The sequence below is a fragment of the Protopterus annectens genome, chromosome 2.part1 (genome assembly GCF_019279795.1).
Source record: "Protopterus annectens isolate FY-2018-M chromosome 2.part1, PAN1.0, whole genome shotgun sequence".
NCBI lineage: Eukaryota > Metazoa > Chordata > Ceratodontiformes > Protopteridae > Protopterus > Protopterus annectens.
Window position 1 is genome coordinate 1,451,168,145 of NC_056729.1, and position 25,513 is coordinate 1,451,193,657.

Consider the following 25,513-nt stretch of genomic DNA (forward strand, 5'->3'; position numbering starts at 1 on the left):
GTCCTGTATTGCTAGGTACCACTAGTGGACTTATTTGCATGATCGAATTTTTGCCATTCATTTTTGCAACAAACACATACATTCTAATTTTTTTTTTTTTTTTTTAAGAATGAAACTCTGATTATACCCAAATCATTTTATTACTTATATAATGGCATGCACGTATTTGAGACTCTGTCCTAATGCTTTACCTGAAAGCAATTACGTTGGGCAAAAAAACAAGACTTTTCAGGTGTCTTCTTAAGAGCATGCTGAAGCAGGGAGGGGGACCACTAATTTCACTCTGACTTCAAATGGTAAAGTCAGAATGTCCTTTGGAAACTGAGAAGCTAAAACATTTTCTAATTAGTCTGCGGAAAAAGTGTAGCTTCCAATTGTCTTCAGAGAAGCTATCAAAAACAAATATATAATGCTAGTGTGATTATGGACACGAGTACATTCACTTAATAAAATTAGAAGTTATGTACTCACCATAACGTTCCATCTGAGTAGGTAGTTCATTTGTCTGCAACCTGTGGGTTACGGATCCGATATCGGATCCGAGCCGGCAACTTGTTTCAAGCTAATGGATCAGAGCTCCTAGCTCCTCCCTTCATCCATAATCCCCTGCTAACCCTCCATGACCTCAGATCGAGTTTGCCCCTCAATATATATCCAACAAAAGGATATCTAACTACTAATAGATCTGAAGAAGGCCAGGGGGAAGGAGGGGGGGGGGGTTTGCAGACAAATGAACTACCTACTCAGATGGAACGTTATGGTGAGTACATAACTTCTAAATCTGAAGTAGGATGTTCATTTGTCAGCAACCTGTGGGACAGAGTCCCCAGCTACCTGCACCTTGGGTGGCAATCATGGAAGGATATTACGAAGCACCGCAGAGCCAAATGATGCTCTCCCTCTAGAAAGCACGTCTAGTTTGTAGTGGTTAATAAAGGTATGAGATGAAGCCCAAGTGGCTGCAGAACAAATATCATCCAAAGGAACTCTAGACTTGAAGGCTGCAGAGGTAGAAATGGAGCGGGTGGAATGAGCACGAACTCCTTCTGGTGCGGGTCTACCCGAGGCTTGATATGCCAGTAGGATACATTGAGAAATCCAGCGAGATAAAGATACTTTAGAGATAGCTTTCCCCAAGTTAAATTTGGCAAAGGAAACGAACAGCTGGTCGGATTGTCCATGGCCAGCTGTCCTATGAGTATAAAAGCGAAGCTGCCTATGAACATCCAATGAGTGCAGCTTGTACTCTCCCTTATTCTGATATTTAGGGAAGAAAACCTGTAAATTTATGGATTGATTTATGTTGGTTTCTGATGCTACCTTGGGAAGAAAGGAGGGATTGATCCTGAGGTACACACTATCTGGGTGAAAGATCAGGTAAGGAGGCTTCACAGAGAGAGCTTGAAGCTCCGACACTTTTCGCTGAAGTGATGGCTACAAGGAATGCTGTTTTTCATGACAAGAATTTGAGATCTATTGAAGCAGCGGGTTCAAAGGGTGGAGCAGTCAAGGCTTGAAGAACTAATGTAAGATCCCAGGGGGGCACGGCTTCCTTTATAGGGGGTCTAAGTAAAAAGGTGCCTTTGAGAAAGGTTTTACACAACTTGGCCGACATCAAAGGCCCTGTATTATGTCCCACATGGTAATGTGATATGGCTGCCAATTGCACTTTGACAGTTGAACAACTAGCGCCTTCCTGAAAGAGTTCAGTTAGGAAGTCTAGTATGGATGGAAGAGGAGCCGTAAAGGGATCTAGATCGTGATGCTCCGCCCAGATGGAAAAACGTTTCCATTTACTGTGGTACACTTTCCTGGTGGAGGGCTTATGCGCTGCCACAAGGATGGCTTTGACTGGTGAAGAGATACCGGGAGTCCTAACTAGGAGTGGAACTGGAGCAACCAAGCTGTCAGTTTCAGATTGTCCAGGTTTGGGGTTGGTAAGTTCGACGGATGGGAGATGAGATCCGGAGTGGGATCTAGAATCCAAGGGTGATTCACAAGGTGAGACCACAGGTAAGGGAACCAAATTTGCAGAGGCCAGAATGGGGCAATGAGGATCATTTTGCTCCCCAACTGTGAGGCTTTCTGTAAGAGTTGTATCATTAGTGGTAGAGGAGGATAGGCATAGAGTAGACCGGGTGGCTAAGCATGCACCAGAACGTCTCTTGGAGTTTCCCCTGGAGGGGGGATTAGAGCGAAGAAATTGCCGCATTTTGGTGTTTGGTGGAGATGCAAAAAGATCGCAGCAGGGTTGCCCCCATGTTGCGAATATCTGCTTCGCTACTAGTGGATTGAGAGACCACTCGTACGGGGTAAGGAGGGTGCGGCTGAGCTTGTCCGCTAGGATGTTGGTCCTCCTCGGAATGTGCATTGCAATCAGAAAGCGGTTGGAGGAGATCGCCCATTCCCACACTCTCATGGCTTCGCGGCATAGAGGGTAAGATCTGGTTCCCCCCTTTGTTAATGTACCAGACCACCGACATGTTGTCCGACTGAATTGCAATCGTTCCTGTGGGGAGGAGGCCATGAAGTGCTTGCAACGCCAACAGCACTGCTCTCATCTCCAGAACGTTGATATGCAGGGAGGTCTCTGTATCATTCCACGTGCCTTGGACTGTCCTGCCTGAATAATGCCCCCCCCACCCGAGGGGGGAAGCATCCGTGGTCACCGTGGCGAGAGGGGGAGAGGTGCAGAAGGGACGGCCCGTATGGAAGTTCGATGCTTGGAGCCACCATAGTAGCGCCCTCCTGCAAGCCTTGCTGAAAGCAATGGGGTGGGGGAGAGGAAAGGAAAGAAAGGACCATTGCACTAGCAGAGTCCATTGCAGTACCCGCATGTTCAAACGGGCGCATGGAAGGAGCGTAATCGCTGCCGCCATGGAGCCTAGTGCCCTCAGGACCAATTCCGCTGGTGAAGGCCTCTGATTGGAGGATAGCCCGCACATGAAGTTGTAAGTTCCGGATTCTCTCGGAAGTTAGGAAGGCTCGCAAATCTCTGGTGTCTATTCTGGCACCTATGAATTCTATGACCTGCGTTGGAGCCAGTAGAGATTTGCCGACGTTGATAGCAATGCCTAACTGTGGGGCTAGACGGAGGAAGAAGTCTCTGGCTGAGCAAAGTAGATGCCTTGTTGGTGCGGTCAGGAGCCAGTCGTACAGGTACGGAAAGACCTGTATTCCCTGGAGTCTCAGGTGGGCCGCAATCACTACTAATACCTTGGTGAACACCCTGGGGGCTATGGTGAGGCCAAAGGGAAGGACCCTGAACTGGTAGTGACTGGCCCCCAGCCGGAAGCGAAGGAACCTCCTGGATCGTTTGTCCATTAAAATGTGGTAGTACACATCCTGGAGGTCTATGGAGCACATCCAATCGTTCTCCCTCAAAAGGGGGAGAATAGACTGAAGAGTGACCATCCGGAATTTTTCCTTGGTTACTGACAGGTTCAAGCGGGAAAGATCTAGGATCGGTCTCAAGTCCCCCATCTTTTTTGGCACCAAAAAGAACCTGGAGTAGAACCCTAATCCGAGCTGGTGTTGGGGGACGGGCTGGATGGCTCTTTTTCTTAGCAGCTGCTGAATTTCTGCAGCTGCGGCCTCCCTCTGATCGGGTGGTACATCGGGGAGGTTCTTGGATTTGAGGACATGGAGTAGTGGTATTTTGTACCCTCTGGATATAATGCGAAGCACCCAGCGGTGTGTTGTGATGGACTCCCATGCCGCTAGGTGTTCCGAGAAGTGCCCCCGACTGCCTCCAGAGTGGAGCAGCCGGGCAGCCCCTCAGGGCTGCTGCGCGGGCCACTCAGAGAAAGGTTCTCTGGACCCAAAGTTTCTAGGAGCCCCTCTGCTCCTGGGGCGGTGTCCTCCCTGTCCACCTCTGCCACGGGAGGACTGGTTGTCCGGAGCTGGTTGGGAATGTTGTGATTTTCGGAACCACATCTTCTTCTGACCCTTTTGGTTCCTCGAAAAGGACCGCTGGGGAGCAGAGAAGCGGACTCCGATGACAGACAACGTCTTCCCGTCCTTCTCGCTCTAGACAAGTGTCTCGCGAACTGTTTTGCCAAATAGGGCAGAACCATCGAAAGGGGCATTCACGAAGGATGCTTTAAAGGGCTCCGCAAAATCGCAGTGACGGAGCCAGGCCTGATGTCTCATGACTAGGCCTGCTCCCTAGCCCTAGTGGCTCCCTCTGTGGCGTGGGACAATAGCCGCATAGAGGTGTTTGAAATTGATCTCAGAGTGGCCATTCGGGTGGAGTACAATTGTTTGTCATCCTCCGACATGGACTCAGGGGGTGATGCGGCGTACTCTTTGATAAGATCCCGCTGCATCCTGATGACATGTGCCATACAGTTCAGAGACCTTACCGAGAAGGTCGCTGAACTAAAGACTCGCTTCCCTAAACGGTCCATCAAAAGGGACTCTTTGCTCGGTGGATGGACTGAGGGGCTCTCCTGAGCCAATTCCCTCTTCGTGGCTGCCGCCGTCAAGATGGCATCTACGGGGGGCCCCTTACTCCAATGTGATCGGTCTGAGGGGGGGGGTTAAGAATCCTATCCGGGCGTTTCGGTATTGGCTCCACGGTGTCCGGATCCTTCCACGCCCTGGTGGTAATGAGGTCCACCAGGGGGTCGGCCGGAGGGGACACCCAAGAGGTAGACGGGCCTGCCTCGAATGCCTCCAGAAACACGGACTCGTCAGAGGAAGACTTGGGGGCAGACCACCCACCTCTGATCCTTAGCATCTCCATGATGTCTCCAAAGGAGACATCCTCAGGGGGCGATCTTGGGGAGCCTTCCCCTTCCTTCAAGTCCGTGTCCTCTGTTAAGGACTCAAGGGAGTCCACGTGCCTCTTTTTGCACTTATGCTTACGGGGAACTTCCTCGGGGGGACTGTCCGAGGAGGCCTCCCCAGCAACATCTTGTTCCAATGGAACCATCTGTGACATCGAAGCAGGATGTCCCTTTGGCCGGGTGATGGAAGCCTGGCCCAGCAGAGAGGGAGTGCAGGGAGGAGCCGATGCAAGGACCGGGGGTCCGGATGCTCTCAACAGAGCCCTCTCCACAACATCGAAGGCCGAGGGAGAGCCACTCTCTAATAGATCCGAAAGTCGGCTCCCACTCGGATCCGATGAAGGGATCGGAGCCAGCGCCGAGACCATCGGATCCGAGGGACCAGTGGGCTCCGACCTGGACGGAGCCGAAGGCACACTGAATCCCCCAGATCCGAAGCTCGGACCAAGGCTCCGAGAGGTTGGATCCGACAGGCTCGAGGGCAGAGTCAGATCCGAAGTACCAAGTACTGTCGGTGCCGACCCACCCCCGGCTCCAACGCTGCTCGGCTCCGAACGCTCCGAACCCGGATAGCGGGTCGGAGAAGGAGCAATAGGGTGGAAAAAAGGTGTCGAGCTCCCCCCCTGGGGGGGGGGGGGCAAGAGCACTCCCATCTGCAGCTGGGCCTGGATGAATCTTCGCATCATCCGGTCCAAGTCTGCATCGGATAAACTAAAAGTAGATCTCGAAGAGGTCACCGAGGCAGGCCTGGAATGCCGCCTCGATGACCTCGACGGAGATCGGGTCTCCTCCTCCTCGGGTCCCAGGGAGAAACATGGGGATCGGAGCCGAGGAGGAGGAGACCTAGAAGCAGTGGAGGGAGAAGCCCGCTTAGCTGGCGGGGCCGAGACGGAGGTCTCGGCCCACCACTTGTGGTGCTTCTCCCTCCGTTTCTCCCTCCTAGCCTCCCTGTCCTCCGACACTTTAGCGGGAGTTTGAGTCCCGGACGGAGGCAGGGGGGCAGGAGTGGCAGCGACCACAGACTGTGGTGGAGCCACGGGAGCAGCAGAGGTAGCGGAGGCCAAAGCCGAGTCCGGGGGTAAAAGTCCCGCCAGGACCAGCTTCGACCTCCGCTCTTTCAGTGCCCTGGGGTTGAACGCTGCACAGATGGTACAGCCTGAGGTAAGGTGTTCAACCCCAAGGCACCGAACGCACCGAGTGTGGCCATCAGCCGGGTAGAGCTTATGGCCACACTCGGTACATTTGGAAAAAGATGGCCGAAAAGAAAATTTCTGACAGGAAAAATACAGATAAAGGTAGTAAAATTCCACTTAACTGACAAGCTCAAAAGGATCCAGCCATCCACAAGCGCGGCAAACTAGATCTGGGGTCATGGAGGGTTAGCAGGGGATTATGGGTGAAGGGAGGAGCTAGGAGCTCAGATCCATTAGCTTGAAAAAAGTTGCCGGCTCGGATCCGATATCGGATCCGTAACCCACAGGTTACTGACAAATGAACATCCTACTTCAGATCTAATCTTATTCTTTTTTATATGCAGAAGCATAAAAAAACTTTTACTGAAATTCAAGATTTAAATACGTCTTTGTCTTTGAGGGTAGGAGCATAATACAAGTTGATTTTACTGTGGCAGTAACGGTTTCTGAAAATTTAATGAAAAATGCGGAACCATTTTGGAGATGCAGCCTCTTACACATAAGAGCCACAAATAAATTACATCAGAATATTTCCATTACTGTGTTCCAGAAAGTGTAAGGAATTAAGTGGCAGTTTTTAAGAAAAGTAATGTTTATATACAATATAAGAATGTAAAACAATACCATCAGCCAATTAGAATTTCACTCAACAGCTTTCAGTAAGGATGAGTCAGAATCACACAAGTTTTCAGCAAGGATATCCCTATACAACCCTGCTGAAGAGACCCATTGTGCACACCGGCAAACTGCCACAGAAAAAAAAAATGGTCATCAGTAAACATAAGTCTGAAGAGCAGAAAATAAAAACATTCAAAAAGTAATACAAAAAAATAACCACACATCACTTCAACTACTGAGGAAACACATTTCTGTGGCATATTCCGATTCAGTCTTCAAAATGTCTTAAAAATAGATTTACAAAGACGTTATGTACTTACCATACCATAATGTTCCATACGTGTTGCCCAATATTCATTCCTCCTCAACTGGGGTTCAGATCTGATCCCTCGGATCTGACTCGGCCGTTGTAAAAAGTTCGTGGCAACCTTGAACTCTCGAGCTTCTCCCTTACCCACAACACACCACCCCCATTACCTGAGATCTTATTTGCAGATTATAGCAAAATACTAACACCTTACTCAGACAAAATTTTAAGCAGAAATATAGCAGATACTGGAGCACAAAGCTGTATCTGGACTTCAGAGACAAGGTAAAGACCCTAAAACTTGCTCTATCCACTCGCTCTTCAAAGAACATGGGATGGGGGCTAGTGGATGTGGAGTCAAGGAGGAATGAAAATTGGACAACACAGATGGAATGTTATGGTAAGTACATAACTTTTTTACCTGATGTCTATTGTCATTCCATGTTTGATTGATGGGACAGAGTCCCCAAATACTATAACCCCAGGCTGGCCTCAAGGAAGGCTATTCCTGAGCAACACTGAACCAAAAGATGCTCTACTTCTAGATATTAAGTGTAGCTTGTAATGAGAAAAAAAGGCATGAGGTGAAGAGCAAGCTGCTGCTGCACAAATACCACCCATGAATGCTCTTAAATGAAATGCTGTGGAAGATGCTATGGATCTTGTAGTATAAACACGCAATTGCTTAGTTAAAGGTAAACTCAATTTATCATAAATGAAAGAAATGCAATTGGTGAGCCATTTGGCTAGGAAAGTTTTAGATAGTGGCTTGCCCAATTTCTTTTCAGAAAAATAAACAATTGATCTGATCTTCTGAAGTCCTTTGTTTTGTGTAAATAGAAGCATAATTATCTATGAACATCTAGACAATGCAACAAATGTTCGCCTTTGTTTGTGTAGTTTGGGAAGAAAACTGGAAGGCTGATATACTGGTTAATGTTGGGTTCTGATGCATCCTTTTTGCCCAAGGTTGTATTAGTTCACAGTGTATCTTTATGAAAAAAAAAGGTATTGAGGTTTCATGGATAAACCTTGAATTGCTGAAATTCTTTTGGCTGAAGTAGTGGCAACTAAAAAAAAGTCTTCCAAGATAGGAATTTGAGATCACAAGTATTTGCAGGTTCAAAGGGTAGAAGAACCAAAGCTTGCAGTACCAGAGTTAAGTCCCATGGTGAAGTAGGATCTTTAACTGGAGGCTTCAACAGGAGTATTCACGTAGAAATGTCTTACAAAGTTTATGCGAGATAAGAGAAGAGCCATCAAGAACAACATGGAAATTGCAGACTGCTGCTATCTGAGCCTTTACCGTGGAAGAACTGACCCCTTGATCAAATAGCAATGACAAAAAATCCAAGCTAGCATGAACTGGTGCAGAAAAAGGGGACACATATCATTTCCAAGTGGCCAATGCACAAATCTTTTCCATATGCTAGCATATGTTTTCCTCATAGATGGCTTGTGGGAAGAATTCTTCACATCGAGGAAGGCAGCATAGGTTGTTTGGCTATTACAGAAAATGGAAAAACCAAGCCATCAGCTTGAGTTTTGGGAGATACGGATGAACCATTTCTGTTAGGTGACACAGAAGGTCTCGAACTGGATCCAGTATCCAGGGTTGATTGACCAAATGAGGACACAGAAAGGTGAACCAAATTTGTTGAGGCAAAAAGGGAGCAATTAGGATGACTTTGCTCTTCAACCTGGCAGCTTTCTGATGAAGTTTCGGTATCAGGGGGATCAGAAGATAAGCAAACAGTAACCCAGGGGGCCAATCTTAGGTTCATAGGTGTTCACTAGGCTAACGAGCACAAGAGCCTTTTTAAGCCTAGCCATGTATCCCAAATCTCTGACGAGTTCTGATACCCTTCATAAGTGTAAGCATGGGCCTAGGAGAAGAACTATTTACAGGACACCTGTTTGCATTAGAGACATTGGTGCCAAAACAGTGATGATTCCTATCCAATGTCCAAGTTGCACTTGAATTGGATTAGGGAAGAATTCTGCTTCACATGGATGGGGAGCCTGTTCCAGAGACTAGGTAGTCTCTGGGATACATACCTTTCACTCCCCAGCAGGTCCTATTTATATCACAAGCAAGGTTTAAGTCTTTAGAACGAGTAATTCTGGTACTGTTTGTTTTGTGGATATGCAGGAGGTCCATCAGAGTGGGGTCTGACAATGCTCTGTATGCCAGGCATAGATCTCCCCTCAAAAGCCTGTAGGAGCAGAATACAGGAATAGGGCCTTGAGGCAGTCTGCATAGGACATATTACTTTATGCCCTGTATTCCTTTAGTGAGGAACCTTTGTGGACATTCCAGTTGTTGGATATGCCTGGTTAGGTACATACCAAAGGGGTCAGTGTACTCAATGACAGGTCTGATGAATGCCGAATACAGTGGAACAGTGACTTGCTTGGACTTGGATACCATACCTTTGTTTATAAGTTGAGAAACACAGAATGATTTCCTCACCACTGTAGACACGTGATGATCAAAAGCTAGATTACTATCTATGTGTGTCCCTAAGTCCCTGACTACTGGGTCAACTCTAAGGGGTGTGTTGTCAATATGATAATTACCAGGGATGGAGGACTTCCCAAAATATACTACTATGCATTTCTTGGCATTTAGTTTTAGTCCATGACTCTGACACCAGTTGTTTGTCTGTGTCAGCCCCTCCTGGAGAATATTTGTGTCAGTGTGAGACTCAATGACAGCTCCTAATTTGCAATAATCTGCAAATTTTGTCAGGTAGAGACCACTGACATTGGCCTTGACTTCAGAGAAGTAAATGCCAAAAAGGAGCGGTCCAAGGACTGATCCCTGAGGGATTACACTTGTGACTGGCGTCTTTGAAGAGGTGGACTACCCAATTCTAACTTCCTGGGTCCTTGTCTGTGAGCCAGTTGGCTATCCACTGGGTGACATACAGGTTTGTACCTAACCTCTTGAGTTTGTCAACAATGCCCGAGTGGGGTACTGTGTCAAATGCCTTGGCCAGGTCAAGGTAGACAGCGTGAATGATTCTGCCCTCATCCACTGCTTTGGTGACATTCTCAAAGTAGTCCACCAGGTTGAGTAGGCATGATCTGCCCTTTACGGAACCAAACTGGGTTGGGTCCAGTGTCTGGAGGTTTACTATATCTCTATTGATAATCTCCATGATAATTCTTTTCATAGCTTTACATATAAGACTAGTGAGAATTATGGGTCTGTAGTTTCCAGGGTCTGTAGATGGCTCACCTTTGTGCAGAGGGATGACTGTTGGCTTTCTCCATTCATGAGGCACGAAGCCTGTTTGAAGGCTAGAGTTAAATATTAATTCCAGAGCCCCTGATAAATCATGTTTCATGCTATTTAGATGGCATCCTGGGATATTGTCTGGGCCGATTGATGCAATGTTCTTGGTCTTAGACAGAGCATTAAGGATCTGTTCCCTAGTGATAGTAGGATGAGTTATACTTGATATTTCCAGAGGGAAGGCTGAGGGGGAGACCGGAGTAAAGCTGGAGCTGAATTTATCTGCCAGGAGGTTTGCTATATCTTCTGGCTCAGTATAGGTGGCTCCATTTACAATGAGCTCTGCACACAATTGTGTATTGCCTTTGAGGTTGCGGACATAGCCAAAGAATGCTTTGTGGTTGTCTTTGGCCTGGGAAGCCAAACCTACCTCAAATTTGGCTTTGGTAGACTTTATTTGTTTAGTCTCATAGTACTGAGCAGTAATACCTTCAGAATTTCTTGGGTTTTGATACGCTATGTCGGAAGTACTTTCAGTTTGGCATTGCCTAAAAAAGGCACTATGGGGGAAGACAATGTTTTAGCTAATATTCAAAGGCCTAGAGGGGAGAGGTGCAGACCATCACTGACAAAGCACCGTGGTCTGTTGACCAGTCTGTTCAAGCAAAGCATCCTTTGGTGACTCCCCCTATGGGGGGATAAGGGCAAAGTAGCTGCTGCACTTGTTGTTTAGGGGAGAAGCAAAGAGATCTCAGCAAGACTGGCCCATTTGTGGAAAATCTTGTCCGCTATTTTCTGGTTGAGGGACCGTTCGTGAGGTAATATAATGCACTGGCTCAGTTTGTCTGATAGTATACCGGCCTTCCCCAGGTTATGCATCGCTAAGAGAAAGCAGTTGGTAGAGACTGCCCATTGCCACACTCGTAATGCTTCTTGACACAAGGGATATGATCTGGTTCTTCCTTGTTTGGTGATGTACCAAACCACTGACATATTGTTTGTTTGTATCATAATCATGCCTCCTGACGGGAGAACATCCTGTAAGGCTAGCAACACTAAAAGCACTGCTCTCCACTCTAGAACACTGATATGCCCACTGGCCTCTTTGGGGGACCATATGCCTTGGACTGTCTTTCCCAGGTAATGCTCCCCCCAACCCAGCTGGGAAGCATCTGTGGTCACTATGGTCTTGGGCTGAGACGGAACAAATAGATGGCCTTGTAGTAGTACTAACTGGGTCCACCATATCAGATTGTTTTTGCACAAGTTGGTGATTCGAATTGGGGCTGATAAAGGCAACTGACAAATCGCCCACTGAGACGCCAACATCCACTGAAGAATCCTCATGTGAAATCTGGCCAGTGCAACAAGGGTTATCACTGCTGCCATTGATCCTAAAGCTTGTAGGACCAGAACAGCGGGGGCTGTGGTACTGAAAAGTATCTTGTTTACTTACGATCTTAAGGTTTGGACTCTAAAAAGGGGAAGGGAAGCTATTGTTGACTGTGTCAAGTACCGATTCAATGAACTCTATAGTTTGAGATCTCTGAAGATGTGACTTCTCGAAATTTAGGGTAATGCCGAATTGTACACATATCTAGATTACTTTTCCTCTTGCCATGATAAGCTGATGCCTGGTTGGAGCGGAAATGAGACAGTCATCAAAGTAAATCCATGCAATCTCAAGTGAGCTGCTACGACTGCCATGTAACTGGTGAATACCCCGGGGGCTGTAGTGAGACCAGTGCTCTAAACTGGTTATGACTGGCTCCTAGCCAAAAGCATTAGAATTTCCTGGACTGTCTGTTCATTTTTATATGATAGTAGGCATCCTGGAGATCTATCAAACACATCCAACTGTCTTTCTTCAGAAATGGAAGAACTGACTGAACTGTGACCACCCAAAACATTGTCTTCCAAACAAAGTTGTTCAGGTTGCCGAGATCCAGAATTGGTCTCCAGTCCCCCATTTTCTTTGACACTAAAAGAATCTCAAGTAAATTCCAGATCCTCTCTGGTCTGGAGGTACCTCTTGGATAACTCTTTTGTTTAGCAGCTTTTGAATTTGAAATGCTGCTTGTTCCCTCTGACTGGGTGGAACATCAGTGATTTTTCTGGAGTTTGGAGGACAAATGGGAAAATGGAATTATATATCCTCTGCACCCAAGTATCTTTTGTTATTTCTAGCCAAGCTCTTCGGTGCAGGGACAAACAACTCCAGATTGCCTCCAGAGGGGACAACCATCTTCCATTCAGGAGCACTGGAAGAGCTTGCCAAAGAAGGATTTTCTTGACCCTTGATGTTGCGGGCCTCCTCTGCCACGAGGGCGGCATCTACCATTTGAACTTCCTCCTCTGCCTCTGGAGGAAGACCCTCCATGTGTGTCCTGGAAAGATCCTTGTGATTTTCTGAATCACATCTTTCCACCCACATAGATGATTCCTCAAAGAGGATCTTTGGGGGGGGGCTGGAAAAATGTAAGCCTATGGCAGAAAGGGTCTTTCTTCCTTCTCACACCTGGATAATGCATCTTTTACTTTGGGGCCAAAAAGAGAGGTGCTGTCAAAGGGGGTACTGACAAACTAGACTTATAAGGTTCTACAAAGTCATATGTCTCCTAATGGCTAGGCCTGAACCCCCTGCCCTTGAGCTTCCTTCTGCTACATTAGAAATAAGCCTCATGGACGAGTTGGAAATTGATTGTAGGGTCACCAGTTGAGAAGTGACAGAATCTTTCACCTCTTCAGACATGGTTCCTTTGAGGGTACCTGAAAGTTCCTTAATCAGATCTCTCCGAAGTCTAGTAAAATGTGCCAAGTAGTTCAGAGACCTTAAGGTAAAGGTCACCCAAGCATATACACGCTTCTCAAATCTGTTCATCACCCATGACTCCTTGTCAGGGGGATGGACAGAGGCACTTATGTCGGCAAGTTCCTTTCTAGTGGTCATTGCCACAAACATGGTATCAACAGAAGGACCTTTTGACTAAAACCGATTAGAGCCTGAAGGGGTCATAATTCCATCTGGCTTTTTGGGAATGGATTCAATGGAGTCAAGTTCCTTCCATGCCTGCTGCAAAACCAACTTCAGGAGCTCATCAGGTAGCAGACAGGCCGGTACCAAAACCTGAGGTAGTACAGATTCCTCCAATGAAGATTTGCTGGACTTCCAGCCACCTCTCTGTTTCAGGATCTCAAGGATGTCTCTGAATGAAACATCTTCAGGAGGTGACCATGGGGACCCTTCACCCTCATCAAAATCTGTGTCCTCGGTGACTGATTCAGGGGAAGTGATATTCTTCCTCTTGCATGTCCTCTTCTTAAGGACCTCCTTGGTGGGGTACTCCAGGGAGGTATCAGAAGAGGAGGGGTAACCCTGTTGGGAAGCCTGGTGTTTTGGTATTGGCTGTCCCTGCAAAGAGGACAGCTGCAACTCAAGGTGCAGTCAGAACAGACAAGGCCACAAGATCCGAGGGGGGGGGGTGGGGGCATCACCTCAGTGAATTGTACACAGAGCTTTCTCTCCAAAACTCTAAAGTCGGACCATCCTGGAGAGGGAAAGGAACCCAGATCAGACAGGCCACACCTATGATCCTTGGCCCAGCCCTGCTCAGAGGACAGTTGCCTGGAGGCTGAAACCGACTCAAACTAACCATCATCAAGGCTCTGAAATGCAGACACAGCTCTGGGACCCTTAAGAGTCAACTGCAGCACCTCAGACCAGATGGGGTAGAATCGGCTCAGGGAGCAATCCAGATCGGATTGAGATGAAGAGCTCAGAGCAAATCCTGGATATAGGGATAACAGAATTCTCTGATCCAAAAAGGATGGTGCCGGACAACTCGGATATGAGGGCTCTGCGACCAGGATTGGAATCAAAGGAGGAACTGGTAGAGAAGGAGTAGTGGATACATGTAGCTCCGGACCCGATGGGGTAGGAGCCGAGGAAGGGGTAGACTGGCTCTGCGCCAAGAGGATCTTTCTCACTTACCTCTCTAAATCATCTTCTTCAGTGAGACTTTTGGATGAATGTGTGGATAGAGCAGATGAAGACTTTGATCTTTCTAAAAAATTAATAAATAAGTTTTAAAATGTAATTCTTGCCCAAACTCGAGAGAACAATGAACCACGTCTTTTTGCTCTGATCAAAGGTAATGAAGGTGGTGCATTCTGGATAAGGGAGAAGATCAAATGTTCAGGGTTCCACAAGCTTTTTACAACATCCAATTCAGATCAGAGGGATCAGATCTGAACCCATCAGTTGGGGACAGAATGAAAATAGACAACATCAGATCATATAATTCTGTACCCATGAACTACCGCATAGGCAGCAATCTACTTAACACCGAATGCATGATAAGAGACCTTGGGACCCAGGTGGACAGTAGTCTCTCCTTTGACAGTCACATCGCCACAGTAGTCAGGAAGTCCTTCTGCGTGGCACACCTCATCATAAATGGGCTCTCATCCAGAAAAAAAAGAGGTCATCGTTCCCCTCTACTTGACACTCATTAGACCCATTATAGAGTACAACGCCCCTTTTGGAATGTACCTCACAAGACATCTGCAGCAGCTGGAAAGGCCACAGAAGTACCTCACAAAGAGGATTACTGGCCTCAAACAAATGCCCTACACTGACCATCTCAAAAAACTCCAGCTTTACTCCGTAGCATATCGCCTACTCCGAGGTGATCTCTGCCTAACATATAAAGCTGTGTCAAACCCACAGCTGTTGGACATGCTACACCTAAATAAATCCCAATCCCTCCGAGCTACATGCTCTAGGGACCTAAACCTTGTCACCACAACAAACAGGACATGCTGGAGGGATAGATTCCTATCCCAGAGACTTCCCATACTCTGGAACAGGCTACTCATCTATGTCAAGCAAAGTTCTTCATTAGCACTCTTCAAGAAAAATCTTGATGAGTGGATGGGAAATGGGAAATACACCCGGGGGATCACTTCTGTGTCTCTGCTCGACAGTGGCACAGGAAAATAACTTTCTTGTGTGGTGTAAGCCAGGGAACCTTGTTGGCTAGGCTTACTTAGGCCCTTGGGCCGATAGCCTAGTACCTACCTATGAACCTATAAGAATTGCTCCTTCTTACTGAAGATGATTTCAGCTTTATAACAATGGTAAAAATTAATCATTCCTTGGAAGAGTATCTCATCCTGTGGGCTCTGAGGACTCAACCTGGCTAGTTGGGAGTAAAGCACTGTTATAACCCAACACTCTAAAACATTCTTCATGGTAGTAGGTCATGTATGGGAAAAAGTAAGAAAACTTTGACAAGTCAAATCACTTGTTTCTGTTTATTACTCCATCATGACCAAGGGCAACCAAGGGCAAAACTCCAGGGGCTCCTCTATATGTTTTTGTGTCATAACTGGAGAGGGAGGGGGAAGAGTTCCATTTTCTCTACTGTTGTGTGATAGTGGAGATAGTGTACACAAATTAAGAGGGTGGGTGGTATTCTACCCCTTTTAACAAAATTAAATAAAATAAAAAACATCATTGCTGCATAAGAAATGCCTCTCAGCAAAAGTGCCCTAGTCTGTAAGATGATACACATCCTTTCCTACTTTCAAATAAAGCAGACACAAGACGCTCCCTCTCCCCTTTTTGCAAGTTTCCAACCATATCAATTTATGAACCTGGATGGTGAAAACACATCTAATCATCCATCCATCCATCAACTCCTTTTCCCATTTTTTGCACATGGGGTCATGGTGTTAATCAAAGCAGAACTAGCCACCTAGCAGTGTGAACCTTGACTCTAGAAGACTGTCACTGTTGTACTTTCATACCAAACTTCGACACACACACACACCCATGGCCAATTTACAGTATCCAATCCACCTACTGTGTGTTTTAGAAATATGGGAGGATATCAGAGCAAGTGGAGAAAACCCATGCAAACACATGGGGAACATGCAGACTCAGCACAGAAGGCAACCCAGCTGAGAACTGAACTAGAGAACCTCTTGCTGTATGTCAGAAATGTGCCAAGTAATGTACTCTAGCTTAATCAAGCCATTACAAATCAGAATGGCTAAGGGGAAGGGCCATGCTCACAGTAAGCGAAGGGACATCAGGTTTTATAATGTTATTGCAGTCTACAAAAAAATATCCAATTTAGAACTGTAACAAAGAAAGTAAAATTGGAGATGAAAGCCTATATATACTTCCATTGTCTTCATTTTACCGCCAAATTCTCTGCGTGGACTGTGATGAGGAAATAAACCAGTCAAGCTGAATGCTGAATTTGCAGTGTGGGTGCAATGTCTAAAACTATATTCCAAATACAAAAATGTTTAGTGTAAGCATTCATCTAAGAGGATGGCAAAAAAGACAAACACTGCGGCTGACTCTAAGATGTAAGAAAGGCACAGCAGAAAATTTCCCTGATCAGTTTATCCTCACAGCAAGTGATACAACTTCAGCAAATATGAAAAAGCCACCTTACAAAATACTTGTGCATTTCAAAAGAAATCTAATAGATCTTACCTCGTTTTCGATTCCAGTCATGAGCTTCACTTAAGAGATTGTTGTCAAAAACATATTTCCCATCTTTAGAAAAGTAATCATCTGTGGAAAGAATAATGCCATCTGGATTGTGTTCAAGTAAAGTCCTAAAAGCAATAAGAAATACCCATCAGGACTATACTACTAATTCCAGTAGATGCATCATTGCTTACCTTCCACTTGTGTTACTCTCAAAAGTAGAGTACATGCTGATTAAGAAAATAATCAGCTGAACTTAGGCTATGGTAATTCAGATCTCTACTAATATGTAAAGACTTTACACCACTTCACTTAAATTTACTATTTCTATCCCCTTAACTTCCTATGCTATTGCTCTAAATAAATTATATAATGCATTGAGGTGAGGTAAAGATTGATTACCTACCTACAGAAGGAAAGTACAGTTGTGTACACTTACCATAAATGTAGATTTTCGAGTGTATTAACTGCTGCAGTCATTACATTTGGGTAATCGTGCTGGCAGGTTGCCCTCAGTCGGCCTGAATTCCAAAGTCCTGGGTCCTGCGTCGGCTGCTGTCACCCCTTCCCTGACATCAGGTCGTCAGGCGTATAAAAGATGTGGCCAACACCATTTTCTTTAGTTTTTCTTGCCCCAGATGTCAGGTGCCCCCTGAAAGAGTAGCCAAAATTTATATATATATATATATATATATATATATATATATATATATATATATATATATATATATATATAAATACATGCACCAATATAAACTTTACCTTCCTCTACAAGCAAATACACCACATAGATTGTATAAATCAGAGAAGGAAAGATAGGTTCCATCAGAAGAAAAAGGGGGGAAGGCGGGTGGGTAACCTGGACTGCAACAGTGAATACACTCTAACATCTACATTTATGGTAAATGTACACAACTGTACTATGTTCTTCATGTTTCACTGTTGCAGTCATTACATTTGGGTAGAGTCCCAAAGCTATGGATGGGAGGCTGGAGCTAAATAGCATTAGGAGCGGCTATGAGGCCCTGCAGAACTGCAGTGGCAAAGCCTGCCCTGGATTTAGAGTAGAGTGGCAGATGATAGTGCTTTGTAAAGGTGTGCACTGAACTCCAAGTAGCAGCCTCTAACCTGTCCTTAGTTGGTACTCCCCTGAGAAACGCTGCTGAAGTGTTGCAGTTCTGGCTGAATGTGGCCTAATGCCCTTAGGCACTGGCATGCCATGGTGTAAGTAGCAGAAACGAATGCAGTGGCCTATCCACTTTGAAATAGTCTGCTTTGAGATAGCCGTTCCTTATGATCCTGCAGCATATGCCACTAGTAATTGCTCTGTCTTTCTGAAAACTTTGGTTCTGTCCAAGTAGAATCTAAGCTGTCTGTGTACGGTCAAAGAATGCAGAATTCTCTCCCCCTTGTTCTGTGGTTTTGGATAAAAAGTTGGCAGGTGAATAGTTTGGTTAAGAGCCACACTGGACACCACCTTAGGCATAAATGTTGGGTTTGTCCTCAGAGAGACCCTGTCTGGATAAAAAATGATAAAAGGTTCCACAGCTATGAGTGACTGTAGCTCTGAAACTCGTCTTGCAGAATTTATTGCTAGGAGAAGAGCTGTTTTCCAAGATAAAAACTTTGCATCAGCAGTAGCAGCTGGCTCAAAAGGAGGCAGGGTGAGTTTTTCCAAGACATAGTTGAGGTCCCATGGAGACCTTAAATTTTTGGCTCCTCTGAGGTACTGTTTTAATAAGGGATGAGAAAAGATTGGTGGCTCTGTATTGTAATGAGCTGAAACGGCAGAGGCATGAATTTTAATAGATGAAAAAGACAGGCCTTTGTCCAGCATCTCAGTTAAGTATTGCAAAATCTGAGGAATATTTGGCACAGCTGTATCAGTTCCTTGTGCCTGGTTCCAAGCACAGAATCTTCCATTTTCCAGCATAAGATTTTCTAGTACTAGGCCTTCTGGCCTCCAAAATGACATCCATCACAGCTTTACTGAGAGATGTGTTTTGTATGACTACATTATCTGCCATGCTGCCAGGTTTAAAGTCCTGAGTTGGCTGTGCAGGATCTGACTGTTTTGCTGGGACAGTAGATGAGGTATTTGAGGTAAGGTCCAAGCTGAGCATTGAGACAAGGTCTTTATGATTGGAAACCAGTACTGGCGGGGCCAGTCTGGGGCAATCAGTATCATTTCTGGATTCTCCTGTCTGACCTTTATGAGTACCTTGGGGAGGAGAGGCAGTGGGGGAAAGGCATATACTGATAAGTTTTTTCCAGCTGAAAGATAGGGCGTCCACTTTCCATGCTTGTCTGTGATAAGTCCTTGTGCAGAATCTTTTTAATTGGTAGTTGTGAGGGGAGGCAAATAGATCTATGTCCAGCCATCCCCATTTCTTTGTTATCATGCTGAAGACTTGTGGATCCAGCTGCCACTCATGGGGATCCATAAGGTTTCTGCTTAGTCTGTCTGCCAGAGTATTTTTCCTTCCTGACAGGAACTGCGTCTGCAGATGTACTTGGTAAGTTAATGCTGTGTCCCACAAAGTCATGGCTAGTCTGCAAAGGGGGTAATAATGTGTGTCCCCCTGCTTGTTTATATACTACATGACAGTGGTGTTGTCTGTCTTTATCAGTAGTTGTCCCGGATGAAGTAGGTCCTTGAAGGCTGTCAGGGCATTCTGAACAGCTAGCATCTCTTTTCAATTGATATGCAGATGCATTTAGGTTGACGACCATGTGCCCTGAATGCATTGTGGGCCTCCCCCAGGCATAATCGGATGCGTCCGTTGTTAGTGTCTGCCTGGCTGGGGGTAATGTGAATGGCTGTCCCTTGTTTTGGTGACAAGCCTTTACCCACCATCAAAACTCCTGTTGTAGGCAGAGAATGAGAGTAATAATTGTTTCCAGGCTGTGGCAATGTTGGGTCCAAACACTTTTTAGGTACCATTGAAGTTTCCTCATATGCAGTCTTGCATATGGAATTAGGTAGGATGCATGATGCCATGAAGCCTAAAGCCTGCAGAATTTTTCTTGCAGATAACTGGGCCTTTGTTGCCAACATTTTGAAATAGGTAGTCAGCTGCCTTTGTTGGTCTGGCATGAGATAAGCCATCTGGGCAGTTGTATTTAAGCTTGCACCCAGGAATATTATCTCTTGAGAGGATACTAGTTTTGATTTCTTTTCACTGACCAAATACCCTAGGCATGTTAGAAGTCTTTTCACAAATGCTAGATGCTGTAGAAGAATGTCTTTGTTCTCTGCTTGAATTAGACAGTCGTCCAAGTAAGGATATATTTGTATTCCTCTTTGTCTGCAGAATGCAATTACTGGTGCCAGGCACTTTGTAAAGACCCTGGGCACAGTAGATAAGCCAAAGGGCAGTGCAGAGAATTGGTAATGCATTGAGCCAGCCTTGAATCTGAGGTATCTTCTGCATAACTGTCTGATTGGGACATGCAGGTATGCCTCTTTTAGGTCTAGAGTCACCAGTCAAGCGTTCTTGCCCAGTATGAGCAGCAGCTGCTGCAAAGTCATCATCTTGAATTCTGATATATCCAAGAATGTGTTCAGAATAGCTAGGTCCAGTATTGGTCTCCAGATCTTGTCCTTTCTGGGTACCAAGAACTGTCTTGAGTAAAATCCTTGTCCCTGCTCTTGCTCTGGTACTTGTTGAATGGCCCCCATGTCCACGAGGGATGAGACTTGTTTTTGTGCCTCTGCCCATTGATTTTTTGGCAGATCTGGCCAGCCGTTTGCCTTTGGCAGGGTATGGAAATGGAACTTGTACCCTTGTGACACGATATTTAGAACCCACTTGTCCTGGGTTATAATGTGCCCATTTTGAGAAAAAAGTGCTAATTTTCCCCCTAAGGGTGCTGCCAGCAGACAAGTGCTTGGTGCTGGCAGGGGGAAGTCATTGGGACTGTTTCCTGTATGGTTGTGATTTGTCTTCTCCAACTTTGGAGGTAGAAGCACCCCATTGCTTTGACCTGTAGGAACCTTGTGCCTGGGATCTGCCTCTAGGGCATCTGGATCTGCCCCTTTGAGGTCTGTCTGACAAAGGAAAGGACCAATTCTTTGTAGGCCAGTGTCTGTTAAACCTAGGTGGTTGTACTTGTAAAAAATCAGTTTGCATAGATTTAGCTTTGTCCTCCATTTTCTTTAACACCTCCTCTGCCTTAACACCAAACAAAGTATCATGCTGTAAAGATGCATCTAATAATTTAACCTTGACATGATCAGGCAGATTTTGTTCCTTTAACCAAGCATGCCTCCTAATTACAGAACCCGTAACTGCGGCCCTGCAGGAGGCCTCCAAAGAATCAAAACCACATTGCAAAGTATGCTTTCCAACTTGTTCAGCTGCATGCAATAAATCCTGCATTTCTTTGTTTTCTGCACATTCAGAGTTTAATAATATTTTCTGTTTAAGCAATGCCATGACATGTTGCTGATAGCTAAGCATATGAAACTGACACTTTATGGCCCTTATAGCCAAGGTAGCAAATGTGTAAATCTTTTTTCCCCATCTATCCAGTGCCCTAGAATCTCTGTCAGAGGGGGTAGGGTTTTTTGCAGCAGAAGCCTTAACTCCTTTGGGACCCTGTGAAATAGTTTCTGGGTCTGCAGCAGGGTTTTTAAAAAGGAATTTATGAGAGTCGGGGACCCTGTAATATCTGTCAGGCTTAACAGGAGCTGGAGGTAAGGAGTCAGGGGTAAGATTAGACTCTGAAAACACATCATCTACAATATCTAACACAGATGGAATGGCTAATGGCCTGTGTTGGGGTAGTAAAAGGAAATCCCTGAGCCTCTTTTTAGATTCAGAAAAATCTTGGCTCTCCCAGGGGAAATGCTCCCTCATGGTATGCAAGGTTTCCCCAAAACAATAGTCCTCTGGAGGAGAAGCTGAAGGTATAGATTCTTCGGTATCAGAATCCTCATAGGAGGGGAAGAGAATATTCCTGATCAGAAGAAATGGAAACCTGATCTGAAGATTCACAGTCAGTCTCTTGCCTAGGCCTCTTATCAAGAGGGGGATGGGAACCCCTGATCAAGGTAATTAAGTCTTCGGCCATTTTGAGCATCTGTTTTTTGGGCATAGAGGCCTGTCCACGTGGCTCGAATTTGTTTCTTTGCTTTAGAAGGTGCTTTAGTCTACGCCTTTGAAGCTGAGGTTGGTTTAACATAAAGATGTTTAGGTATGAAAACACCCTCAGAAGCCGGTGCCTGCTCAGCGGCTCCAGACCCATCTGAAGTAATAGTATCCAAGGCTCCAATACCTTGAGTTTCCAGCGGCATGGCCGACTCCACGTGGGAGTTGGTAGCGACCTGCGACTCTAAAGTAGCGGGCGTCAGGGGCTGCAAAAGCGCCTCACTGAGAACCGGCGACTGGCTTAGTAGAAGCTTCGTCGTCAGTTCTGGGCCTTGGTTGTCTCTCTCTCTCTCTCTCCTTTTCCTTGCGTTGTTTTGTAAACTCCAGTAGTCGGATGGCTATCTGATGACATTTCTGGATAATTAAACCGGCTTCCAAAATAGTTTAAAGCAAAATCATACCGACGCTTAATAGTGCATTGGTTAAATCTAGCACAAAACCGACAACCAGCAACGTTATGATCAGGGCCTAGGCAAGGAATACAGAAAGAATGAAAGTCCTTATGAGATATTTGCTTTCCACAAGAAATACAATTATTAACTTTTTCTGTCATCGGTCTGGAGGAAGAAAAAAAGTTTCCCCAATGGGGTACTTAGCTTTATTGAAGACTTCGGATCTAAAACTCAAACACGAAAATTACAGGTGTCGGCCGACCGGCACTTGTGAACTGCTTCTGCTTCGGGCACCGTGTGGCAAGAAAGACTAAAGAAAATGGTGTCGGACGCATCTTTTATACCCCTGATGACCTAACGTCAGGGAAGGGGCAACAGCAGTCGACGCAGGACCCAGGACTTTGGAATTCAGGCCGACTGAGGGCAACCTGCCAGCAGGATTACCCAAATGCAATGACTGCAACAGTTAAACACGAAGAACATCTACAGCAAGACTTCAGATGTCTTCTTAACAATACGCTGAAGCAAGAAAGAGATGGAGGGAGGTACACATTTGAAGTCAGGGTGAATTAATGTCAAAATGGCCTTTAGTAAATGTTTCAGCTTCTCAATTTCTAACTAGTCTAATGAAAATGAGTACCATCAAGTTGTCTTCAGAGAAGCAAAACAAAAATAAGTCACCAGGGACTGATGATGTCTGTGCAAATATATTTTTGATGAAATGGCAAGCCATGTTACTGAACCAAATTTTTCATGAAGGCAGTATTCTGTCTCTGACGGAAAGGATGGTGTTAGAAAAATATGTATTTGAACATGTATGAAGTTCTAGTTTAAAAGCAAATAGTATATAATGCATTTTATTCTATTTACAATATGGCAATAAGAATGATTTTACATGTAATTGCTTGAAGCTTTGGAGCTGCAGTGTATTTGAACTCTGACCCTGGCAGTAGCCAGCTCAGCAAGCTTATGTTTTTCACTAATGATTATCTGCTGGGTCAGGAAAATTAAATGTATAAAGCATTATAAATCCTTCTTCCTTCCTCTGAGATAATTGGCCTTGTGAATATTATCAGAGATAAAGCACAGCTGCTAAAGTAATGTTGCAAGAAGAACAAAAAAGTGTATTACAAGACTGAACCGACTATTGTATTAGAGCAGGACTAAAACCTTAAAAAAATAACATTTTACAGAAAGACATTATAACTCACCAGGTGCTTTGCAAGGCTGTATTATTCCCATGGGAAAACTTTTAAAAAGTATAACATCAGCTTTTTCTTATAAATAGAATATTGTAGACCATAGTAATGTAGGTGCCCTGTGACTGACCACGTCAGTAAAGTGGGCACAGCTTAAATGTAGGAGTATATAAAATTGTGTATTTCCTACATCATGTCAGACATAACTCTGTACTTGTATGTTTTTTTGCCTCCTGGTGTACACTAGTAAACTTTTTCATCTGAACCTCCTGTGTTGGTGACTGTCATTTTAAAAAGCCTAATAATTTTACAGTCTGATTTTTAATAATTTATTTGACAGATGGTAGGGATCCATTACTGCCATCCACTCACTGGATCCATATCCATTTTCAACTATGACAAAAAAAGTTTTTCTGGCAGTAATGGCAGCAAGAGTTACGCAACAGTTACTGGACTTGAGATGCCAATCCAGCTATGTCTGTGCAAGGGAAATACCTGAAAATACCATGAAAACAAGTTTATTGTTGTGGGATGCATATGAACAAAAAAATGACTTTACTAGTGGTAAGTATGGACACTAAGAAATAGTCTAACAAGGTGAAATGGGCTTTTATTCCTCCTCCCTTTACTTTCCTTCTCTGACCTCTTACTATACTAGCCATAAGCAAGCCCACTGGAATAATTAAGACAGTCTCCTCTGTAAATTGTACATAACAAAAACACTTTGTAAAAAAATTGTATCTACTATTAACTATTTCTATATTCACTTACTCCAGCTGTACTAGAATAATCTATACTCACTTTAAATACAATTTAACAGTCATTTTTACAACATAACTAGCATTCTTTAGAAACTAGTTTCACCTTTACATTCTACTGTTCTCCTTCTATAGTCTTCTCTTCTGCCCAATAGGTGAGAGAGTAGTTCACAGGATTCTATGAATGAATGCCAAAAATATGTACATGTTATGGTTTTGTTTCATGTTTTATTTTAGGTTTCTGTTTTTATGACTGTTTCATGTGTTAATGCAACTCTGGAATTTTTTCGACTAGGGCCTCCATTGTAAAGGGATTCAAAGCCTAGTCAGACTTCCCCGGTACAAAAAGGTAAAAATAAAATAAATAAGTACTTGGGAGGATGGGCTTTCTTACAAAGGTCTGTGAACCGCAGTGTAATCCATAACAGGTCAACAAACTAGAGCGAAGTTGACAGTTTAGCTATCGTATCTTTTCAGATGGGAAGGGAAACTAAGCAGAACTGCCCATTACCCAGGGGTGGCTCATCCTATTGGACTGCAGCCCCCCCCCCCCAGCTAAAAACAAACTGAAAAAGGAAAATAAAAAATAACACACCCGGAATGGACTCCGCGCATGCGTGTGATCATGCACAGAACTAATTCGGACTAAATTAAGAGCAGTCCAGATTAGATATAATGTTGCAAACTGAAGAAATGCCCTGAAGTCTGTGTGGTTAGACCTAGACAAACTGAAAGGGGACCGGATTGCAACGTCTGCAGGAACACTGTCATCGTGGGAGCTAGCTAGGGTGAACATTGTCATCTCTGGAGCTAGCTAGGGTTAGCGGGAACATTATGGGACTTGCTTGCAAGGCTGGGACTTATCCTTCAGGGAATGGAGCTGGGCAGTGGAACCTTCAACAGGTACACGGTGTGAGCACGGCTGGAACATATCCTTCAAGGAATGGAGCTGGGCAGTGGAACTTTCAACAGATACGTGTGTGCGTGTGTGTGTGTGTGTGTGTGTGTGTGAAGTGAAGTATCCATTCAATAAACAGTCAACTGCTGCATGTCACCGCATAAGACACAAAAGGAGTTCCTAAACATCCTACCACTGACTAAAATCTTTGTACTCCCTCTGCATTCACTGCCTTCAAACTAGGTAAGTTGCACATATCACCCTGCAGTTCCTCAATCACATTTTCAGATGCGGAAAGCGTGCTGAGCACAGAAGCCGGCCATCTATGAAGAATTCATCGGGGAAGCGGGATAACTTGTTGTGGGATACGTTAAGTATAGCAAGCTTCTGACACATACACAACTCTGCAGGTAAGGTTTGCAAATGATTACAACTTGTATTTATAGCATTCAGTTC

At 45.0% G+C, this 25,513-nt stretch overlaps 1 protein-coding gene across 1 annotated transcript in view; it reads right to left on the reverse strand.

Annotated features, from left to right (window-relative positions):
• N4BP2 (NEDD4 binding protein 2) overlaps positions 1-25,513 on the reverse strand; it is a 1,502,684-nt gene that overhangs the window by 1,392,024 nt on the left and 85,147 nt on the right. Inside the window, exon 3 of the mRNA XM_044062929.1 lies at positions 16,661-16,785. Within this exon, the coding sequence (XP_043918864.1) occupies positions 16,661-16,785 (125 nt within the window). The remainder of the gene's footprint in view (positions 1-16,660; positions 16,786-25,513) is intronic.